The sequence below is a fragment of the Antedon bifida genome, chromosome 3, assembly GCF_963402885.1.
Source record: "Antedon bifida chromosome 3, ecAntBifi1.1, whole genome shotgun sequence".
Classification (NCBI taxonomy): domain Eukaryota; kingdom Metazoa; phylum Echinodermata; class Crinoidea; order Comatulida; family Antedonidae; genus Antedon; species Antedon bifida.
The window spans coordinates 4,177,132-4,197,361 of NC_136228.1; the positions used below are offsets into that span (position 1 = coordinate 4,177,132).

Consider the following 20,230-nt stretch of genomic DNA (forward strand, 5'->3'; position numbering starts at 1 on the left):
TAGGTATTCAGTATAGGCCTATCTTTATTATTTAACAAATACTTATTTTAATTAATTTATCTTATGTGAGCTTACCACATTTGAGTCTTTGTTCCCAACAAGTCTCATCATGTTCAATTGTGTTGGTTAAAAGTTCCATCTCATTTCTTACTGCTCCAGCCTAAAAGAGAAACCATTACATTAGGTAAATTGTATAAAAATAAGCAGATACATCTACGCTCCCTAAAAGTGGCAATCCTGTTCCAGTTTCTACATAAACCAAGTCTTTGGGAAATCAATAAAATATCAAACACTGAGAAGAGAAGGTTTCTTATCTTTTATTCTAAGGCTCTGTCTACACTATCAAAAAGTGGTAAATATGGTTGTGATATGACATCATCATGTCCATATATGGGCACATAAAGTTTAATAGTGTAGACAAAGCTTAAGGTAGGCTAGAAGATTTTGTTAAGAAAACACAACATACCACGTCTGGATTTGATCTATAACTCTGTAAAGCGTTTTGAACACGCATCATCAGGATGTGGTTCAACTGTGAGGTGGCACCAGCATTATCACGCGTCAGCATGCATAGTAGCTGTCGTACATCACTCCTGAACACAGCAGTGCCGCGTCGTAGGTTGTATTCCACAAGCTCAATGATGAGGCCTTGATTCACCAAGATTTGTCTGGTGTCTGAATGGGAGGCTAGAGCCCTTAGCAACGTGACACAATGTTCAGTGGCTGCTGCAGCACATCCATAGCAACGACCAATACTGGTGGATTAAAGAATTTTGTTAAGCAGTAATTCTAAATTTAAAAACAAAACAATGTTTTAACAACATTATGTACAGTATATAAACATATATTTAAAAGTTTTAATGAAGTTTATGTTTATCGTAGGGTCTATTTAGAGAGAAATATTGCTTGTATTTGAAGCCCAACAAACTCTCACCTGGCTTCTGTAGGCTTGCATGATGGTAGTGGTACGACCTTCATACTGGATGATGGAGAAGGTCTTGGACTGGCAAGTGGTGTTGAGATTGGTGTAACCGCTGGGCTTGTATCAGACAGGCTTGCTGCAGCCTCTCGCTGTGACCTGTCATACTCTACAAGTTCTTTACGCGATGTTAAAACTCTCTGAAAAAGAGTAAATATATTGACAGTAATATATTGTAGTGTAGGGGTTGAAGAGTTAATCAGCTTAATGAATGGGTTAAAACCCTGGCTCTGTTATAGTACCATACTGCTTAAGGGTATTTCACACCTGATCGGTATATCGAGTAAAAAGATTGGCACATCATGAAAAACAAACATTGAGATGCAATTCTATTTGCTGGAGCTGGACCGGAGCAGGTGTGAAAGATGCTTTAAGCCTCTTAGTAAAGAGTTTAGTTTAGAAAACCTATTTAATTCTGATCCTGTTATTGGTTAAGGTAGTGCCATAGAGGTATTATACAACTAGAGAGTCAACTCCAACAATCACAGCTCTAGAAGCAAGATATGAGTACATACTCAATGAGATACACTCTATGTGTCTTGCACAGTTCACTTATGTAGAGATAAACAGTTTCAATCTTGTACTAACCTGTATAATTTTGCTCAAATCCTCAAAAGTAGACTTGCAATCTCCGCAGTATCTTTGCGCAATCTGTTGAATCGTACGATTCACGTTGGCGCCGCCACTGGATCCTCCTCCACTGCTACCGGTCGACGTCTCGTCTTGTTTCTCTCGACCAAACTCATTTAGCTTGACGAGCAGGGTCTCTAGATGTGGCTTATGCGAGACAAGCTGACGGTAAACACGGTCCGCTTTTTCAAGTAAAGAATTTATAGTGGTCGTAGCCTGGAAGAAAATGGAATAGGATTCTGTAATGACATGACAAATACACTGCCATCTAAACATTATAACAGTAAAAATTAACAGATCCTTCAGTAGCACTATATTGAACCTTCTTTGAATTCTATAAAGATAATTTAGTAATAGCATAAGAGCTGCTGGAGGTTGGGACAGTTCGCACACATGCTATTCGCAACACAGGATTTGTTAGGCAGCAAAATTGCATTTTTACGCCCAATAAAGAAATACCCAGCAACATGTAGGGCTGTATTGTCGTCGTCTTGTAGGGAAAAAAAGAGCAATATAATACCTTCTTTCTGTCGTCTTCACTTTCAATTGGATCCACCGCACAACAAGCTTTTGCTGTCAGAGTGAAATCAAACTTGGCGTATTTGCAGAAACCACAAGCATTACATAAGAATGGATCCTTCTCATCATAATTGATTGCTCTGAAAAAAATGATATAAATCTTTAGCTATTTACTATGGATGACAGTGGTAGTTATCAACATATACAGGAAATGGAAAAAAAAAGTATTAACAATTTAACAATTATAAACCAAGCTTACCTGCACTTATGGCACTGAAAAACGTTTTCTCCGCAGTTGCCGCAAACACCAGGGTTAGCTGGCACGGACGCACTGCATCGGGGACACTGAAGTGTCTCTGCCGAGGCCTGAAGATTGTCGTAGAAGTCCAGGTATTCAATCATAACATTGGCAGCCACAATCGGTAGAGGGAATTCTACCTTCAGCTCTGTCTGCCCTGCTGTGAGGGTGCATTTCTTTGCCTTGTACCACATAGTGGGCCTAAACATTAATAAATATAACATAATTAGGAGTTAAAATTGATGATTTAACTTTAGCCTACTTTAAACTTTATGTGATGTGCCCATATATGGAATGATGATGTCATATCACTACCATATTTAAGCATACCACTACCATATTTGGGCACATCATTGTAAAACTAGTTTGATAGTGTAAACAGAGCTTAATAAAAACTTTAGTGTGACTTACTTGTTCTTCAGTTCAACAACAGACTGAACTGTGCGGTTATTGTAGTAAATGTTAATGGTTCGAACCATCTTTGTGCGTTTGAGATCGCTGATGCGAAGCGACACCTTGGAAATTGTGTGCGTACCGACAAGCTTGACAATTTGCGAGTTGGCTGTGTAACGTGAATCCACTTTTATTGCAGACAACTTGATGTTCTATTGAATAAGAGAAAATTAAGTTATTTGCAGTGTGATTAAGTATTAGCTGTAGCTTGGTGGGTTTTAACTCACGACTCTTAGTTTATAAGCACGATAAATTATTAAATAGTTTATCCATCCTGTAATTTAAGTTACTCGATGTTGGGTCCTTATGAAGTTTTTTAAAATTTGTATTTATTTATGTATTATCTTTCCTCTAGTTATCAGTCCTGAGTGAGAGATTCATAAGTTATAGTGAGTTGTGAACTTACGCCAAATGACACTTCTGGGTTGTTGCACACAAGGCAAGGGTCACTTTCCAGGTAGAAACCATCAAATTCTACTAAACCAGCAAGGTTGCTAAAACAAAACATTTGTAATTTATTAATGCGTAAGAAATTATATAACAAGTATAAAAAAACCTCAACAAATATATATTACATGTTATCCTACAATTGTAGATTATATTGCTTACAATTGTGAAACAGGGCCACATCAAATAAATAATAATGATCTTACTTGTAGATGTTAGAGTTTGGATGATTGGCTAGTACAAGATTCTGGGCTTTTAACAGAGCTGTAGCCTTTTGGACATACTGCTTTGACTGCAACAAAAGATAAATAAACATTAGATTAGATAGAGTAGAGTATTCATTCAAAAGATGTAATACCAACAATAAAGGTATTTATTATTAATTTAGGTTTATTTAGGTTTACAAGAATTTAGCTAGTATAGTAAAGTTTGCAGTACACAACATAAATAAAGTAAATATAGTTGAGAATGTAGAGTGCAGTATTTGCTTATTTCTACCAAGTTTATTGAGAATGCTTTTACTACAATATAAAAACCAAATATAAATAGTCAGTTAAATCTTTGTAGCTAGTTGCCAGTCAGTAATGTTTCTTACATAAAAATGATTTTTACCTTGGAAGCATTGTATGGCACTTTCAGGGAGAAATAGCCAAGCAGATCAACAAACTGGGCTGACTTGCGTCCATATGTGGAGAGCTCAGGCCAAAGGTCCCACATCAGGGTCAGCAGATTTTCCTGCAGTTGAACAGATGAACTCCTGCAATGATACAACCAGATGAAAGACTTTTAGAGCAGAGCACAACTACTGTATCCTAAATAATGCATGTCATGTGGTACATATTCAGCCAATCAAATGGCAAGGATATACTTACACAAAATAAACAGTATGAAATAGTCTACATGTATACTTACTTGAATATGTGATGGACTAGTTTGTGAGCCTGCCAACGCACAGATGTATTGTTTGATTCTAGTAGGAATAATCGTATGAAGTGAGCAAGTGTTTGATTGTTGATTGACTTGTTGAATTGATTTATCAACTTTTGGCACATGCTGTCATCAGGCTTCAGTTGCTCATCAGAGGAATCTAGAGTCAAAGAAAGAGAGTCTTAAGTTCTGTCTACACTATCAAACTTTGTGACAACAAAATATGCCCATATATAGACACGATGATGTCATATGACTGCCATATTTGGGCACATCAGACTTTTTTTTGTCAAACTAGGTTGATAGTGTAGACTGAACTTAAACATATAAAAACCAAAGTTTTGTTTTCAAGGAAAGTAAGTGAATCATTATTAAAGATGACAAACGTATACACAAGATGCTCTGCAAGTCTTTGGTAGTAAAGTTGTTTTTTTGTCATGAGAAAAATCCTGAAATCTGAGAGGATTTGAACCCAGTACCCTTTGATTGGTAACTGCAAATCATAACCACGAAGCTACAACTTCTGAACATTCATAAATTAATTAAACACTTTATATATAACATACCTTCTGCCTTCTCCTTTTCTTCTTTCTTCTCTTTCTTATGTTTGCTGGATGAGCTTGAGGATGACTTGATACCACAGAGGGCGGCTGTCAGCAATTGCAGGAGTGTCGGTGCAACACCTTCGTCAAGGTAAAAGCTAGCATGAAGTAAACTTGACAGAACATCTATGAAGAGAAGCAGAATATTTACTAGTCATTTACCACTATTAACCTCATTGAACTAATGGAATTGAATGGATTCTGTAATAACCTTGTTGCTGCTGTGTGTGGTAGAGTGGAAATAGAATAATGGACTTACTGTCTTGGCGCAAGCAGAACTTTTGCCAGTTGTGGGTTCGAGTTGTAGCTACCTCCTGACATGCTTTCAAATGCTCAATCTAAAAAACAATTTAAATAATACTGAAAACTACTGTACTGACATTGATAAAAACAAGGCAAGGTTCTTGCTATTGTTTAAAAAATGATTTTGATGATGACGAAAAACATGATGATGATGATATGACAATGATGACCTCGACGATAATTAAAAAAAGGCAGTTATACATCACACATCAAAACTTACCAGTGAAATGAGGGTGTCATATGGGATTGATGCGGGAATTGCTCCTGCCTTGGTTAAATCAACGCCATGCTTGGCACATATGTATCTGTAATAGAAAATTGCATAAAAGTTCTATTATATCTTTTAATAGACAATTTAACATTCACACAATATATTTAGAATTTTTTTTAATTATTTCAAATTTTGAGACATATTCCTTATTGTTCTACTGTAATAGACACACAATATTGTTACCTTATTTTCATTATTTCAAGACATATTACAGTATTATTTTTATTTATAATTTTGCTCGAAGAACAAATTTGAAGGCATTGCTTACTTGATGTCCTTAATGTGTGATTCTAGAGAATGAAGATCTCGGAGTTGCCGATACAACTCCTTCTTACCGCAGATAAACAACAACAATTTACGAACTTGTCGACGCACAAATGGAGTTTGCTGCGTAATCATGTACTAAACAAAAGCAAATTTGAATTGAATTCAATAATGATTGTAGTTTAAGTTTAAATTTCACAACATACAGTTGTTAAGGTGACACCTTGGGATTAAATGTCCTTTTTATAGGAGTTGGCTGTAGTGTTTAAACATATATTTTCCATTGTTCGTTTTACTGAAAGCAAAGAACTTATAACACAAGAATCTTCTGTTCGTCCAAAGCGTGTAACAATTTCGAAAGGCATTGTAGGATAGAATGGAGCTAATGGGTGGCGCCATTGTGAGCCATGGAGTAGCGCGCCCTCATCAAATTAGAAAGGCAAAATCTGTAGAGGTGATCTGCTATTACTGTAGGGGGGATAGAATAATTGACTGAGTCCTCTATAGGAATTAATAGTTTTGACTTCCTAGTTTGGAGAGGGTGCTGCTCCATGCTGTGAAATGGCGTTGCCCAGTTTGACATTTTAACCCTGTACTTCCGATACTGTGTTTTGAATGCAAATTGAAGAACAGGAGATTCTTGTGTTAGTTCTGCTGAAAGTGTCCTCTGAATAGAGCTGACCTAAAGGGGGTTCTACTGTAGTAAACAATCATAATGGCCGTTACCTCACACAAGTTATAAATCCATGGTTGGTCAAACACTGGGTGACCAATTGATGGGTTTGCATCACATATCTTTTTAATCTGATATGGTAATCTGAGAACCATCTCTGTTAGAAGCTGTGTGTATGCTTCAAAAACATCTCCCGCATGACCCTAGAAATTGAAAAGAAAACTTTAAAGTCAGGAAATTATTTGTTATTTTAAACTAAGTGGTTGTCCAATACATACTCAAATACATACAATTTTGAATATTCTAATTTGAAATTCTTACTTGGACTTCTTATTTGGATTTGAATCAACTTCCATGAATAGAGATGATGAAATGCCAAAACAAAAATCTCATTTTTTATGAACTTAATATAACTCTATAATATCTTTTAGAACAATGTTAAGTTGTTGAATCTTGAATCAAGTCAGTTGCAGAGGACAGAGTTCAAAGTAATGCATGATGGGAATGGTTGTAGTTATTTAAATAAATATATTACAACATTACCTTGACATACTGTCTGAGGAAGAATGGCGACATATCTGCTGGAGGTAACACAGGATGGGACTTCAGTAGGTTTGAGGCCACTGTGCCTAACTCCTATGTATGAAAAACAAACAGAACATTATCTTGTAAATATTGTAGTAACAAGTTATACAATAGTAATGCACAGTATCAGCTGTGGCGTAAAGGCTATGAGCGCTCTCTGGCTAAATCCAGGGGCCTCTGAGCAGTGCCAAGAGGAAAAATCAGCCATTCAAATATGTCGAAAAAGTTAAAAACGCCCAAGGCCTCCAGCATCGGAGGGCCACTTAGGGTTCCTAAACAAGGGGCCTCAAGCATCTGCGTTACGCCACTGAGTATCAACTATTTAAAGAAGCTTAAAATCAGAAGAATATTAACAAAAAAATTTGACATGATGATGTCATATCACTACCATATTTAAGCATATTACTACCATATTTGGGCACATCACACTTTTTTTGTCAAACTAGTTTGATAGTGTAGACAGAGCTTTAGACACTAACCTCATCTGGAGTTGCCTGTTTCCAGTGCTCTAAGAGTGACTTCAGAATGTGTTGGCAATACTCTATTGCGCTGCTATTCAGCATGGCAGTGGCAGTGGTATGTGAAATCATTGTTGACGTCTGTAAAGAAAATGACAAATATAGCCTAGAGTTTACACTTTAATATCTTCAATGCTTTGTTACGATCTCAATTCATATACAGGTGTTAAGGTCAAGTATTTAAATGCCATTAATTAAATTTCATTCAATCAACTATTTGAAGTTATCTGAGAGCAAACGATTCTCCAATGCAAGTCACTCTGCTATGTTTCAATATTCAGAAATATTCCTACCTCTGAAGAAGTAGTCTTTGTCCCAGACTTCGACCGTGACATGAACACGCTGAGGAGACGCATTATGATCAGTTGTACCTCATGGTGAGGTGTTCTTACAGCAATGTTAGAGAAGTCACGACAGCTCATGTTTAACTCTCCCAACATAGCAACTAGCAGATTATCCATTGCTCCGCAGTCTTTATCCTCTTCTAGATCTAAGTCTGAACTTAGCATTAGTATAACCTAAAAGAAAATTACATAATATGGGTGTGTCTAATTATTGAGGCATAAAGAATTATCTTTCATGAAAGAGAAGAAATCGGAGAATGAGGGGTGGTGGCAGATCCATTTTGAGACTAGGTGAAGGAGTTAAAAAAGGAGGAAGAGAAGAAGGCAGAGGAGAAGAAAATGGAGGAGAAAAAGATAGAGATGGAAGAGAAGAAGTAGCAGGAGAAAGAGGACAAAAATAAGGAAGAAAAAAGGAGGATGAAAAGAAAAATCCGGAGAAAGCGGAGAAGAAGCTGGATGAGAAGGTGAAGGAGTAGGAAAAGAAGAAGATGGAGAATAAGGAGACCAAACCTACCTGCATAAATGGAATAGCCCTTACTCCACCGACATCTCTCAATTCTGGCAGATACTGAAGGAATCTATCCAGTAGCATAATCCTGAGTAGATGCATGCGATGCGTGGCATCTGCATCACTCTCCAGCTCAGAACCATCTTGTTGGCTTGAACCCTGGCCAGCACCATTGCTCTCTGGTTGGTTGGAGTTTCCTTCGTGTATTGTGTCACCGAATGTGCTGCTACGACCACTAACAGCCGAGTAAGATGAAACTGAAAAAAAAAAATATTTTGAAATTGATTAAATAATGTTTTACAACTAAAGTCAACCCCTATTCAGACAGCCCTATTTAGGGGGACATTTTTTCATGAAAAAATAAGGGGTAATATAAGTTACTTATGGATCTTACCACTGTGTTCCCCTGTAATAGAGTCGGCAGCACTACCTCCGCTCTCAGACCCTCCACTTCCAGTCTGCTCAGCTGGTGACGTCCTTAAAGTGGAACCATCTGTTGCTGCTGTGCTACCTTCATCATCGCTTGCTGCAGCTTAAAAGAACAATTTTATTGAGTATTGTTTGTAATAGGAAATTATTATGGGAGGCATTCTTTATCATAAACTATCTATTATGACACGCCTGAAATATGGATCTTTCCATTATTATTTTAGGGATGTTGCAAATGGGGAGTAAGGTAATTTTATAGTTAATCCAGTTAAGTACTCTTGAAACAATAAATCCATACCTGAAGCTGTGGTATCAGACAATGTTCCAGCTTCTAGTGAAGATGAACTTTGACCTTGACCTGACAGTGCCATCCCTTGAAGGTTCAAGCCAGCAGCTGCCGCTCCACCTTGCTCTTGCAGGCTGAGTGCAATAGCCAGTTCCATCATGGCCTCATCATCTGCATCAGGTGGGAGATCAAGCATAGGTGCTAGGCCACCACGACCACCAAGCAGAGCTTCTAGGTTAAGATGGTTGGCACCAACTACACCAGGAATCTCACCTGGTTCTAATGCCATGGCCTCTTGACCCTATAAGAAAAACATGAATATTTGTTTTGTTATTAGCAATAATAATAGCAATAGTTCTACCACAGTGCATTTTCATGGTACAACCAACCTAAGACTAACACACACACAACATACAACCAAAGCAAAGACAGATTGAAGAGGAACTTACCACCAGCTCAAATCCAGATTCTTCAGGTTCTTCCACAATTGCTTCTGGCTCTCCAAGCGCCTCTCCTCCACCTGGTGGTCCTTTGTCATCACCATCATCGTCTTCTCCGCCAGTTCCACCAGCATTTGGAGAGCTACATCGAGGAGGTGAGGGAATGATGACACGGCGTCGACGATGACGTGGTCGCATAACTTTGATCAAAGCCTGTTTGCAGGCAAAGCTGACCGACTGGTCCTATAAAATATCAATTAAATATAAAAATATGTTATACCATATATACAGTATAGGACGTATGTAGAGTTGGCAGAAACTTTTTAGGAATTTACCACTAGCTCTGCTGCTTGTCTTTCATTTGAAAAAAGAAAAAACCGTCCTGGCTACGGGCTTACTTTACTTACATTATATATCTTACAAATAAACTAGGCTATACAATTTCAAACTTTATTATGTGGAGATGCACAAGACAAAATGGCAGTATAGAAATTAACTTTACCTCTGACATTAGCATTTTCATGTAGAGTTTAGTTGCTAGGTTAATGTTGTTGACATCATTAGCAGCAAATGCATGTATAATCTCAACCAGAGCTCCGACAGTCACTTCAATGTTTGTCAGACCTGCAAGAACAAACAATGTCAACTCATTTTAGTAGTCTTAGCTCTAAAGGAAAACATCACTCAATTGTGTGAGATTGTATACACTCTCCCAATACCGGACATCTTTAATATGTCTGGTATTCTGGAAAGTCTATACAATATTTGAAATGTGTTTTTAATGGTAAAACTGAATGTGGAGCTTTTGGACCTTGGGAAAAGTCTGGTTTTGGGAGAGTTTCCGGTTTTCAGGGAGGTATACTGTATTTGTATGGGTCTTGTTTGGTAATTGAAGACTGAATACAACTAAAAACAGAAGACATAAAAACCTACCAGGCAAACAAGCTGGTGCCAGGATCCCTAGAGTGGGTTTACTGCCATGCAGACGCCAGAAAGCATCTACCATCTTGACCAGAAAGTGTTGGTTTTCTTCTTCATTGAGATCTGAGAGCTTCAATGGTTCCATTGGTGACGTCATCATTTTCTTGGCGCTATCAGACACCTTCTTGGGAGATTCTGCTAAAGAATAAAAATTAAAATGTCAGTGCCATTTAAACTAATAATCAGGTTTCAGAGAGTGTATTGTAAATATACACATTTTGAATTTTTTTTCAATAAACGTTAACAACTCAATAGTTATACTTCCAAAGCTTCTAACTAGTTTGACGAAAAAAGTGTGATGTGCCCAAATATGGTAGTGATATGCCAAAATATGGTAGTAATATGACAGCATCATGCCACATAAAGTTTGATAGTGTAGACAAGGCTTGAGAAGAATTGAAATGCACTTAATAACCAAAACACCTTGTTTAAGCAGTTTTAATCTTATATTTATTGACGGTTGTAAACATACAAAGTGTGAAGTTATATACATGATGCTTCTATTTTTACTAATTTGAACCAGTATTTAAATGAAGTTATTCATTGTTCACTGTGTAATAATAGCTTCACACTGATGACGGGAAGTGCTTTACAAAACATCTAGGTATGTTTACAACCTTTGTTAAAAAAAAATATGAGATTAAAACTGCTTAAGCGAGTTGTTTTGTTTATTAAGTGCATTTCAGTAGTTACACTTTTTATTTTTGAAGAAATCATAACAAAATTATATAATTGAAGATGTGGGTTAACAAGGTTATATTGATAAAAAAATTGAAAAAATTAATACAATAAGATAACAATAAAATAACACACCATTTGCAGGCCATGATGCTGTGTGTTGACGGTTAGCAAACTGGACTAGGTTAGCAGGCCTAGCTGAAGCTACTGTTCTTGCTGTAACAACAAGACTTTGGTAGCCCTCTGGATCAAGTTCAGGAGTCTCCTGACTGGTGCCTAAACATTTTATCACATGTGTCAGCTGAGCTTCATCCTACAAAATAAAAATAATATTAATACTGAATAAATTGCAGAAGTCGTTATTATAGTCTTAATCCAGATTCAATTCAATTCAAACGACATTTATTTTCGTCCAAAAGAGAAGTAAACAAATTATTAGATTATTGAAAACAAAGAGATTTGAATACGGAATCTTCTGCTTGATATGCAGAAGTCCTACCATTAAACCACATATGGTTCAAATTTGACTGGATATCAACTCAGCGATATATCATGTCTTAGACAATATTTACATGATATTACTTTATTAATACTGAATTCCTTATTTATGTATTTTAAGTACAAGAGTACAATATATATATACAGTATTCCACATAATGAAAAAAAAACACTCACTTTATTATATGCTAACATGAGTAATAAGGTTTCAGGTCACCCCAATATAACAGGAAATTAAAAGACAATACCTTGTGTGAATGATAGCCGGCTGTATTTGGTTGCAGAAGAGCTGCAAGAAGCATCTTCGTCTGTTGCTGTATGCAGTTTGGTGTTGGCAGAATGAGTAACTCTGTTGCTAGGTCCAACATTGTTTGCTTAATTGTTTCCTATGTAAACAAAAATTAAGACATACATTTTAGGCAGGTGGGCTGCAAACAATATTCGTAAAATCAGCACAGGTTCAAACCTCTCCTCGATCATATTACTTGTTTTAGAATAAGTCTTTTAGGATAAGGACTAGAGGTCCAATTATGTACACATCTGGTTTGTGTGCACTTTTAAAGAACCCAGTGCACCTTTCAGAGGAGTAGAAGGGTTAACAAAATGTACTCTCTCAGCCCCCATCGATGTTGACGAATGAGAGTTGTTTGGTGGCACCTTTGAATGTAACATTTAATCTATTGCGCTTTGACATGGATGGTAGAAAATGCATTATAAATTGAATATAATATTAATATATACTGTACCTTTGTTACCATAGGAACTAAAGACACATATCCATCCAGTACTTCAATGGAAGACGCTACAAGCTTATCCAGAGGGGTCAAAGGTAACGGCGGCGATGCAAGCACTTCGTTATCATTAGTTGGTGTAGCTGCTGCTGAAGCTGGTGGAGGCTGTCCAGTGGTCACTGGGAAATCCTCTGGAGGGTCATCAGGCCATCCAAATGACTCTTTTGTTTTGCCATACACTTTGATCGAGTCTACCATTGTGACATTGTTTGGGTCCTGCGATGCTCCAACTAGAAGAAGGAAAAAACAAATTTCAGATTGTTTTAGATACAATAATGAAATCATAATAAAAAGTATAAATATATTTTAACAATTAAAGGAAAGAGAAAAGCAGTCTAAAAACATAGCGTAACATACTCACTGGCTAAGCACAGGGACCCCAGAGCTAAGGAGCTCCAGAGTATGAGCAGCCCCAAGGCCTCTTAGGAGTGCTAAACCAGGGGAGTTTTCCACCTTCGTCACTCCACTGGGACAAATTTTCAGTGACAAAATAAGGATTTATTTCATGAATATGGCCAGTCCCAGGTGACACTGATAACAAAATACTTACCAAACAATGTGAACTTTTTGTCGGCAGTGAGTGATTCATCTCGCGTAAATGGCATGTCATACCAACGATTACGTAGCAATGATGCCTGAAAACAATAAAGCATAATTAACATACCCAAAAGAATACAAATTTACATGCGGAGGATAACATACATACTACAGTAAAAAAAATATCAATTATCCCCTGTGATTAGTCTTGCTTGAATGTTTAATGTGACCTGATTGGCTACTATTTTTTTTGTCAGAATCTGGTAAGGACTGAGTAACATGGATTTGACATATGTTTGCTGCATGAAATAATCCACAGTATAAATATTATGCAAAATTATAATGAATTCTAAAGCAATATATTACTTTACCTGTGTGGACCGGCCGAATACCTCCAGATAGGAAGGTGCTTTCTCAATGAACTGAGTGCCAACATGAACTCTGACGCCTACCATCACCATTGAACTGTTGTTGTTTGCGATTTGAATGGAGAATCCATTTGGCTTAAAAAACAAGGGAGATATAATTTTTCATTTCAAATTAAAACAAATACTATAGACAACAGTAATATATCTGAGTGTTTCAGAGAGTGTGGTTGGAAAAAAGTTGGCTGTGTCCACTGATAAACATTAAATAAGATAGTTAGTGGTATCTTTTAATTTTAAGGGTAAATATTTACTTAGCCTATAGTGTAAAGTGTAAATGGTGAATATAGCCAATGGATACCAGATAAGAATTAAACAAATGACTAATAATAATATACAATAATATACGAACTTCAAGATTTCAACCAATTAGTTACATCTCCTTACCTTGGTACTGGCAACGTATGTGCCTGTTGTGTTTAATCTGTGTTTCACTTGTTGTACATTGTACACTTGCAGAAGGTCGTTTCCACCAAATTCTACATCATTCATTGCTTGACAGTTCTCAAAGAAATCAACTGGGAATGACACTTGACCCGAAGGTCGTCCTGTCATCGAAAAAGAATAAAAAAATCTTGAATAAAAATTGAGATTGGTTGAATTTATATGCAATAAGTTGAGTAACTTAACAATCTACAACTTTGGTTTATCCCCCCCACCCACCCCTAATACATCCAACAGCAATCAAATTAACTTGCTCAATTACATAATAATATTTATCATGCCTATAAACTAAGTCTTCTTTGAGGCTTAGGGAGTGGAGCAACAGTGGAACAGTGGAAACCTGGGCACAAAATTAGTATTGAAATCTGGACTTTGGGATTGGAAAAAAGGCAACAATTCTACCCATACCTGATTTTGTTGCTTTCTTCTTACGATAAGGTTTCAATGTATTGATAGCGCTTGGTGTCTGGAACATAGAGGACAACCAATAACTTGTGTTATCAATATTGGCCATGTAGATGCGGAGACTGCCATCTTCGCACAAAAGTATCAATGTTGTCCGCTGTTGGTCTGAAGAGGATGTGTGTCTAATGGCTACCATGTCTTGTACCTGTATAGAATATTGTTAAAGGGAATGTTACCTTACTCCTTTCGAATGTTGGCTATTCTTCGTTTCGAGGATGACAGTCTGTGTTTCGATGGACTCTAAGCTGATATACTGTACAGTACTTCATCATTTCTTTAAATTCATATATCATTTTAAAAACTAATTCAAACCTTTGCTTTTGCTGGCAGTGCCTTAACTTCTTGAACCATAATACGTCCAGGCTCAACCATCAGAATAACTGGGATGCTTGAGGTTTGTGTAAGAGCACAGATCAGACCTGGATGGTTAACTACCTCACTCCACTGACACAAGGCTGGAGGGTTCGACTTGGCACCACCATTGCTGTGAAAAAGAACGATTGATAATGATGATTCCTACACTGTTGTACAGCAAGGTTGTTAGACATCTTTGTGAGAACATATTGTCCTGAAAGGACAGTCAAACACAACCATGTTGTAGAGTACTAGACAAATGTCGACATGGACAGGTCAGGTGGTCTGCTGTTATCAGACCTGATCTGATCAGTATTTCATGTAGATCTGAGCTGAGAAAGTTTGTTTCTGTAATGCAAATCTGTGCTTTTTAGCTCAGGAAGTCAGTCATTTGTAAGGTGGTCTGTCTACACTATCAAACTTTATGTGACAACAAAATGTGATGTGCCCATATATGGACATGATGATGTCATATCACTTCCATATTTGGGCACATCACACATTTAAAAATAGTTTGATAGTGTAAACAGAGCTTAAGCTGTAGAAGTTTCTCATCCAAGCCTTAAAATGTTGTTTTCCAAAATCCTTTTAAGGAACTAACAAGATTTAATGTAAAGGAAACAACATGTTTACCCTTTCAGTGCAACAGCAAATGGAGTTGCAATCTGGCTGAAATCTTTACTGATAGCTCCAACAAAGTTCTTTCCTTGACTGTAACTGAAGAACAGAAGCTGCAGTGTGTGAGAGAAGTAACAGGATACTCCACCTCCAAAGGTATTTCCATTGCTGTCCTAAAAATGTTGAACATATATTCTTTAATAACATCTTTTTATTGGTTTCTGTTATTTTTATATTTAAATGTACATACACAAATTAGTGTTATACATTGACAGATATCTTAAAGCTCTGTTTACACTATCAAACCTTATGTGACAGAAATATGTGATGTGGACATTATATATATGGACATGATGATGTCATACCACTAGCATATTTTGGCACACCACACCTTTTTTTCAGACTAGTTTGATAGTGTAGACAGAGCTTTAGTAGACTATAGGTATCACTTAAACACTGACCACTTTCTGGAACTAAGTTTACAGTGGTCTTTAACAAAATAAAGAGACAGAACACATTTTGAAAATGTGATGTTTCAATCTAGATCTAGATGATTTTCAGTTGGTATATTTTATGCGAGTAATTTGGATTAGACACCAGTTGGTGTTGCATTTACAGTATTTACTGTATAACAATAATGGTCTATAATTGGAGTTAGTTTTTAACTGGAGTGGTCTTTAACTGGAAACATCAAGACCTTTACAAGAGTGTAGAACTTGCCTTAATATCCTCATGTGCAACTTCAAGTCTGTTGGTCACAAAGAACGGTCCATGTGACGCACAGCTTATCTCTTCCATGGGCTGCGCATACAAGTAACCGGCAGACGACATAAGTATCATGGTGCGTGACTCTTCAGTAAAGACAAATGTCGCATCGCGTACTTTACCACTTGGTAGCAGAAAATAGTAGTATGGATTGGTGGCGTCTTTCGATAGGTCATAGATCTATAAAAAGAATGATTTCAACATTTTATTTTTCTTTTATCTTTCTATTATCTATTAAAATAAGTATTAAAAAATCATGTTTGCAAGTATACAAATTGTCTTATGTGACTCATTTTTTACAATTTATACGAGATAAAGCTCAGTAATGACCATACCTTGACAAAATCAGCAGTCACAATAGCAAGTTCTGTTTGTGAACCTGGCAACCATATTGCTTTGATGATAAAGTTGCCAGACTCCAACTGAGGCTGCAGTACCAAGTGGTCAGCTACACTCCCGGAGCTGGTGAAGGTAAGAACGTGGCAATCCTACAAAATTGGGAGAAAAACAAGAATAACTAGCAACATTTTGTAATGTACAGTTACAGTGTTTATCAATTCATAGCTCTGATGAAATAACTAATAAATCAAAATTTATGGTAAAAAAAATGGTAATATATAATTAAACAATACAACAATAATAATAGAGGATCTTGCAAGAAGAAATTTCATGCTTCTTGCTTTACTAAAACTTTTTTCCTCCTGTTTTTATTTTTGTTTAGTTTGAATTTCATTTCAGACTTATTATTATCTTAATCTTAAATTCTCCTGAAAGACCAAAAAACGGCTTCCATCTCGAAGGGTGCAAATTAAATTCATCCACACCCTTCATTTTTAGAAAGAGATTTAACTTACCTTAAGCCCACTGACTGCAAGGAAATCTTCATTACAAGGGTTACCTGTAATGCTGAGAACAGTGAACGGAACTGGTGCAGATGACAGACGCTTAAAAAACAAATATTTTATGAATAAATTTTTTTGGTAATGCAATTCTTAATTATTATTTTTTTATATTTAATTTTAAATTTAAGTTGGAACTTATTTTACGATATTGTTGAAACAGTTTAAAATTTGGGCAACAATGTCTGGTTTTCTAAAAATTTTCGTTTTGTTCAGAAATTATTTGGAATATTTGGAACCTTAAGAACATTTCGATTTAGGAGAGGTAAGCTTGGTTTTCACTGCGCAAACATGTATATGCAAATTGACCAATTACAAGCAATCATTATAATCAACTGCTGCTTGTGATTGGTCAATTGATTCGAGTACTTACAGTCAGGGTTAGCTTCTTCTTGCTTGAATCAGCCTGTCTTAGTAAAGCGGACAACTGTAGTACTGTGATTTTTCCCTTCTCATGACTGACTGCTAAATGTTGACGGCGGCCATGTGGGGATGTTAAACAGCACATGGCTACACGGCGTAGCATGTGTGCACTGATCAGTTGTCGTATTGTCTGGCCTTGGTCGCCAGAATAGTTCATTCTCACGTTTTCAAATGCACCTTCCTGAGACCCTAAAGTGGGCATCTGAAAATGAATCGGTTTATATTGATAAAAACTTCAGTGCTAATTAATTGAAGTAGGCATCTAGCAGTCATCATCATCATCAAGTGCCATGCATTATTTACTATGCTGCTTCATATTGTGTATGTTAGCTTAAATAATGTGAACAAAGGCCTCCTCTAACAGAAGTACATTCAAGAGCACTTACCATCAGATGATCAGTGTGTTCTACTGTTTTTGCAGCACACCCAAGTTCCTGCAGGGCCTTTTGAGCTCTCTTTGTGGCACCAATGGCAGAGGTCTTCATACTGTGTTTGCTGATGGGATCTCTTAACAACTGCAGCAGATCAAGAACTAAGCTAGCACTGGATGAATTATCCTACAGACAGCAAAAAAGAATGTATACATGGAAAATGTTTCAGATATTCAGTATTTGTTGTACTGTATTAGAAGTTGGCTTGGCTCAATGCATTGTGAGAGATAGAAGATTTAGCTCAATTCATTATGGGAAATAATATTTGACTTGGCTCAATGGATTGAGGGAAATGATACTACTTGGGTAAATGTATCAAGTACAATGCAGGGTTCAAGAGGTTAAAGGTTAAATCAAAGCTTTCACACATGTTGTTCTATTCTTCTTCTTCATGGATGGCTAAATTATGTTTCTTAATACATATTTAAAGTCTCATAATGAATAATTAATAATTACCAGGCATTGCACAATGTCATCTCTTATGTCTCTAATCTGTTGTCCGAGGGCTTGGTGAAATTTGATTCTCTCGTTGAAAGCTTTCATATCACTATCCACATTGCTGTGTAGCATCACACGCTCTGTTACCGTGTGAACTGTGCGTTGTTGCAACAAGTCCGAGCTATTCTTATCAAGTGCAAATGGTGATGTCATGCAGCTGGCACTCATTGACGAGTCAAGGCCGCTTCCTGGGGTCCTCTTTACCAAAGCCTACAAAGACAAAATAAATGAAAAATACTTCTTTACGTTTATTTGTTTGTACAAAATGTATCCAAAATGTAGAAAGTAATTAGTTGATGTCAAGTAATTGGTATGTGGTTAAATGTGAATTTATAACTTTACAATGTATTTATATGAAATTGGATAAATTATTAAAATTACCTGGCAACTACCATCTTCTTTGGCACCACAATCACAGAAGAAACTACCATATTTGGCATATGAAAGGTCATGACCTTTGTGGCAGACTTTAGCGCAGATGGTACAGACTCCTACACCATCAACCATCTTACAAGTGTGACAGTGATACCTAATAAAAAGAAACAATAATTATCAAATTAAAAATAATAGTAAAATCTACTGGCCTTAAGTGTTTTTCATTCTATTTCTTTTCAATAAATGCAATAGAATTTTAAAAATTTCCTAATTGATATTTCAAGCAGTAGTAGTGGAGCTGTGGTGGTTAATGTGCTCGCTTTCCAATCCCAAGGTCCGGGGTCCAATCCCACGCCTCAAATGAGACTTAGTTTATAAGCATGATAAATTATAGTTTATTCCCCCTGTAATTGGATGGTTTTTTGAGATGCGTATGAAAAAAAAATGCAAAAAATCTTACCAATGCTGATTCATAAACTCTTTTTGTGTAATTGTGAATGTACAAAGTTTGTTACAAATAGAATCCTCATCCTAAAAAAAAAATTAAAAAAATCACAATTCAGTTTCATTATACAGAACTGTAAATTATATTAAATTGTATATTAGTACTGAATAAATATATATATATATAAAAATTTATTTTACCGAGTCTTCTCCGCCTGAATCGTCATCTTCAGGGACAAGATCCTCCGCCCAATCAGAATCCACTTCCTGTGCGCTGGTTTCAGCTTCAAATGGCAGTGAAGAAGTTCTAAGCAACAAAATATATAGGAGTTTCTCATAAACTGACATAAGCCTAGACATTAATATAAATATTCATTGTGTAAATGCTTTTTATTTACATACAGTTAAAAATGCACTTATTAAAAGCAAAAAGATGAGAAAAAGCTTCTTTTCACTCGCTTGAATAATTGGGTTGATAACATTGAGGTATTATAGATTGGCTAGAGGGCAAATTCCAATGCTCTCAAAGCTGAAAAAGTGATTTGAAATTCATGTCACAATAATCTACTAAACTAAGCCTGTTTTGGGTATACCCCATTGTGTTGCTATCACTTTGCTGTCAACAGCTCGGACTCTAGCCGAGCTGTAATACTTCAATGGTTAATAAACAAACCTTTCTGATGTCTGCTTCAAGGCACCAAGTGTGTTGGCAATATGCTGAAGAACACTGTTGGCAGCTTCCATTAAACTAGACAACTAAAAGTAAACAAATAATAAGGATTTTGAGTTTTAAGAATTTCATATTAGTAAAACGAATGACATCCAAGTCCACAAACTAAGAGTAAACAAATAATCAGGACTTTTGAGAATTTCATATTAGTAAAATGAAAATCATTATAAATATTAATAAAATATTGTATTTATGTCCACAAACCTTAGTCTCTGGGACATCAGACTCCATCTTCTCAATAACATCTTTATTATCCAAGAACTTCTTACTAATATTTAATAAAAAAAAAACCAAATTAAGATAAAAATATTCATGACATGTTTTTATGTAAAAAGGCATACACAAATCTTCAAAAAATGCATTGGAGGTCACAGTAGAACATTAAGAAACACTCTCAG

At 36.3% G+C, this 20,230-nt stretch overlaps 1 protein-coding gene across 1 annotated transcript in view; it reads right to left on the reverse strand.

The window, feature by feature from the left end:
* Positions 1 to 20,230, reverse strand: part of LOC144838755 (E3 ubiquitin-protein ligase UBR4-like) — a 48,030-nt gene that overhangs the window by 11,674 nt on the left and 16,126 nt on the right. Inside the window, exons 36-80 of the mRNA XM_078694231.1 lie at positions 20,037 to 20,100; positions 19,776 to 19,858; positions 19,304 to 19,409; positions 19,119 to 19,189; positions 18,665 to 18,812; positions 18,242 to 18,493; positions 17,741 to 17,911; positions 17,305 to 17,556; positions 16,887 to 16,976; positions 16,368 to 16,520; positions 15,988 to 16,212; positions 15,283 to 15,440; positions 14,608 to 14,779; positions 14,239 to 14,440; positions 13,774 to 13,934; positions 13,333 to 13,464; positions 12,975 to 13,059; positions 12,380 to 12,654; positions 11,882 to 12,019; positions 11,271 to 11,448; positions 10,410 to 10,592; positions 9,979 to 10,100; positions 9,486 to 9,719; positions 9,049 to 9,337; positions 8,716 to 8,853; positions 8,328 to 8,578; positions 7,763 to 7,987; positions 7,431 to 7,550; positions 6,910 to 7,002; positions 6,420 to 6,569; positions 5,698 to 5,831; positions 5,379 to 5,463; positions 5,115 to 5,193; positions 4,820 to 4,981; positions 4,239 to 4,413; positions 3,939 to 4,083; positions 3,533 to 3,618; positions 3,286 to 3,373; positions 2,838 to 3,031; positions 2,388 to 2,627; positions 2,130 to 2,268; positions 1,568 to 1,825; positions 935 to 1,119; positions 467 to 755; positions 76 to 160 (exon numbers count right to left, since the gene is read on the reverse strand). Coding sequence (XP_078550357.1) covers positions 76 to 160; positions 467 to 755; positions 935 to 1,119; positions 1,568 to 1,825; positions 2,130 to 2,268; positions 2,388 to 2,627; positions 2,838 to 3,031; positions 3,286 to 3,373; positions 3,533 to 3,618; positions 3,939 to 4,083; positions 4,239 to 4,413; positions 4,820 to 4,981; positions 5,115 to 5,193; positions 5,379 to 5,463; positions 5,698 to 5,831; positions 6,420 to 6,569; positions 6,910 to 7,002; positions 7,431 to 7,550; positions 7,763 to 7,987; positions 8,328 to 8,578; positions 8,716 to 8,853; positions 9,049 to 9,337; positions 9,486 to 9,719; positions 9,979 to 10,100; positions 10,410 to 10,592; positions 11,271 to 11,448; positions 11,882 to 12,019; positions 12,380 to 12,654; positions 12,975 to 13,059; positions 13,333 to 13,464; positions 13,774 to 13,934; positions 14,239 to 14,440; positions 14,608 to 14,779; positions 15,283 to 15,440; positions 15,988 to 16,212; positions 16,368 to 16,520; positions 16,887 to 16,976; positions 17,305 to 17,556; positions 17,741 to 17,911; positions 18,242 to 18,493; positions 18,665 to 18,812; positions 19,119 to 19,189; positions 19,304 to 19,409; positions 19,776 to 19,858; positions 20,037 to 20,100 — 7,265 coding nt within the window. The remainder of the gene's footprint in view (positions 1 to 75; positions 161 to 466; positions 756 to 934; positions 1,120 to 1,567; positions 1,826 to 2,129; positions 2,269 to 2,387; positions 2,628 to 2,837; positions 3,032 to 3,285; positions 3,374 to 3,532; positions 3,619 to 3,938; positions 4,084 to 4,238; positions 4,414 to 4,819; positions 4,982 to 5,114; positions 5,194 to 5,378; positions 5,464 to 5,697; positions 5,832 to 6,419; positions 6,570 to 6,909; positions 7,003 to 7,430; positions 7,551 to 7,762; positions 7,988 to 8,327; positions 8,579 to 8,715; positions 8,854 to 9,048; positions 9,338 to 9,485; positions 9,720 to 9,978; positions 10,101 to 10,409; positions 10,593 to 11,270; positions 11,449 to 11,881; positions 12,020 to 12,379; positions 12,655 to 12,974; positions 13,060 to 13,332; positions 13,465 to 13,773; positions 13,935 to 14,238; positions 14,441 to 14,607; positions 14,780 to 15,282; positions 15,441 to 15,987; positions 16,213 to 16,367; positions 16,521 to 16,886; positions 16,977 to 17,304; positions 17,557 to 17,740; positions 17,912 to 18,241; positions 18,494 to 18,664; positions 18,813 to 19,118; positions 19,190 to 19,303; positions 19,410 to 19,775; positions 19,859 to 20,036; positions 20,101 to 20,230) is intronic.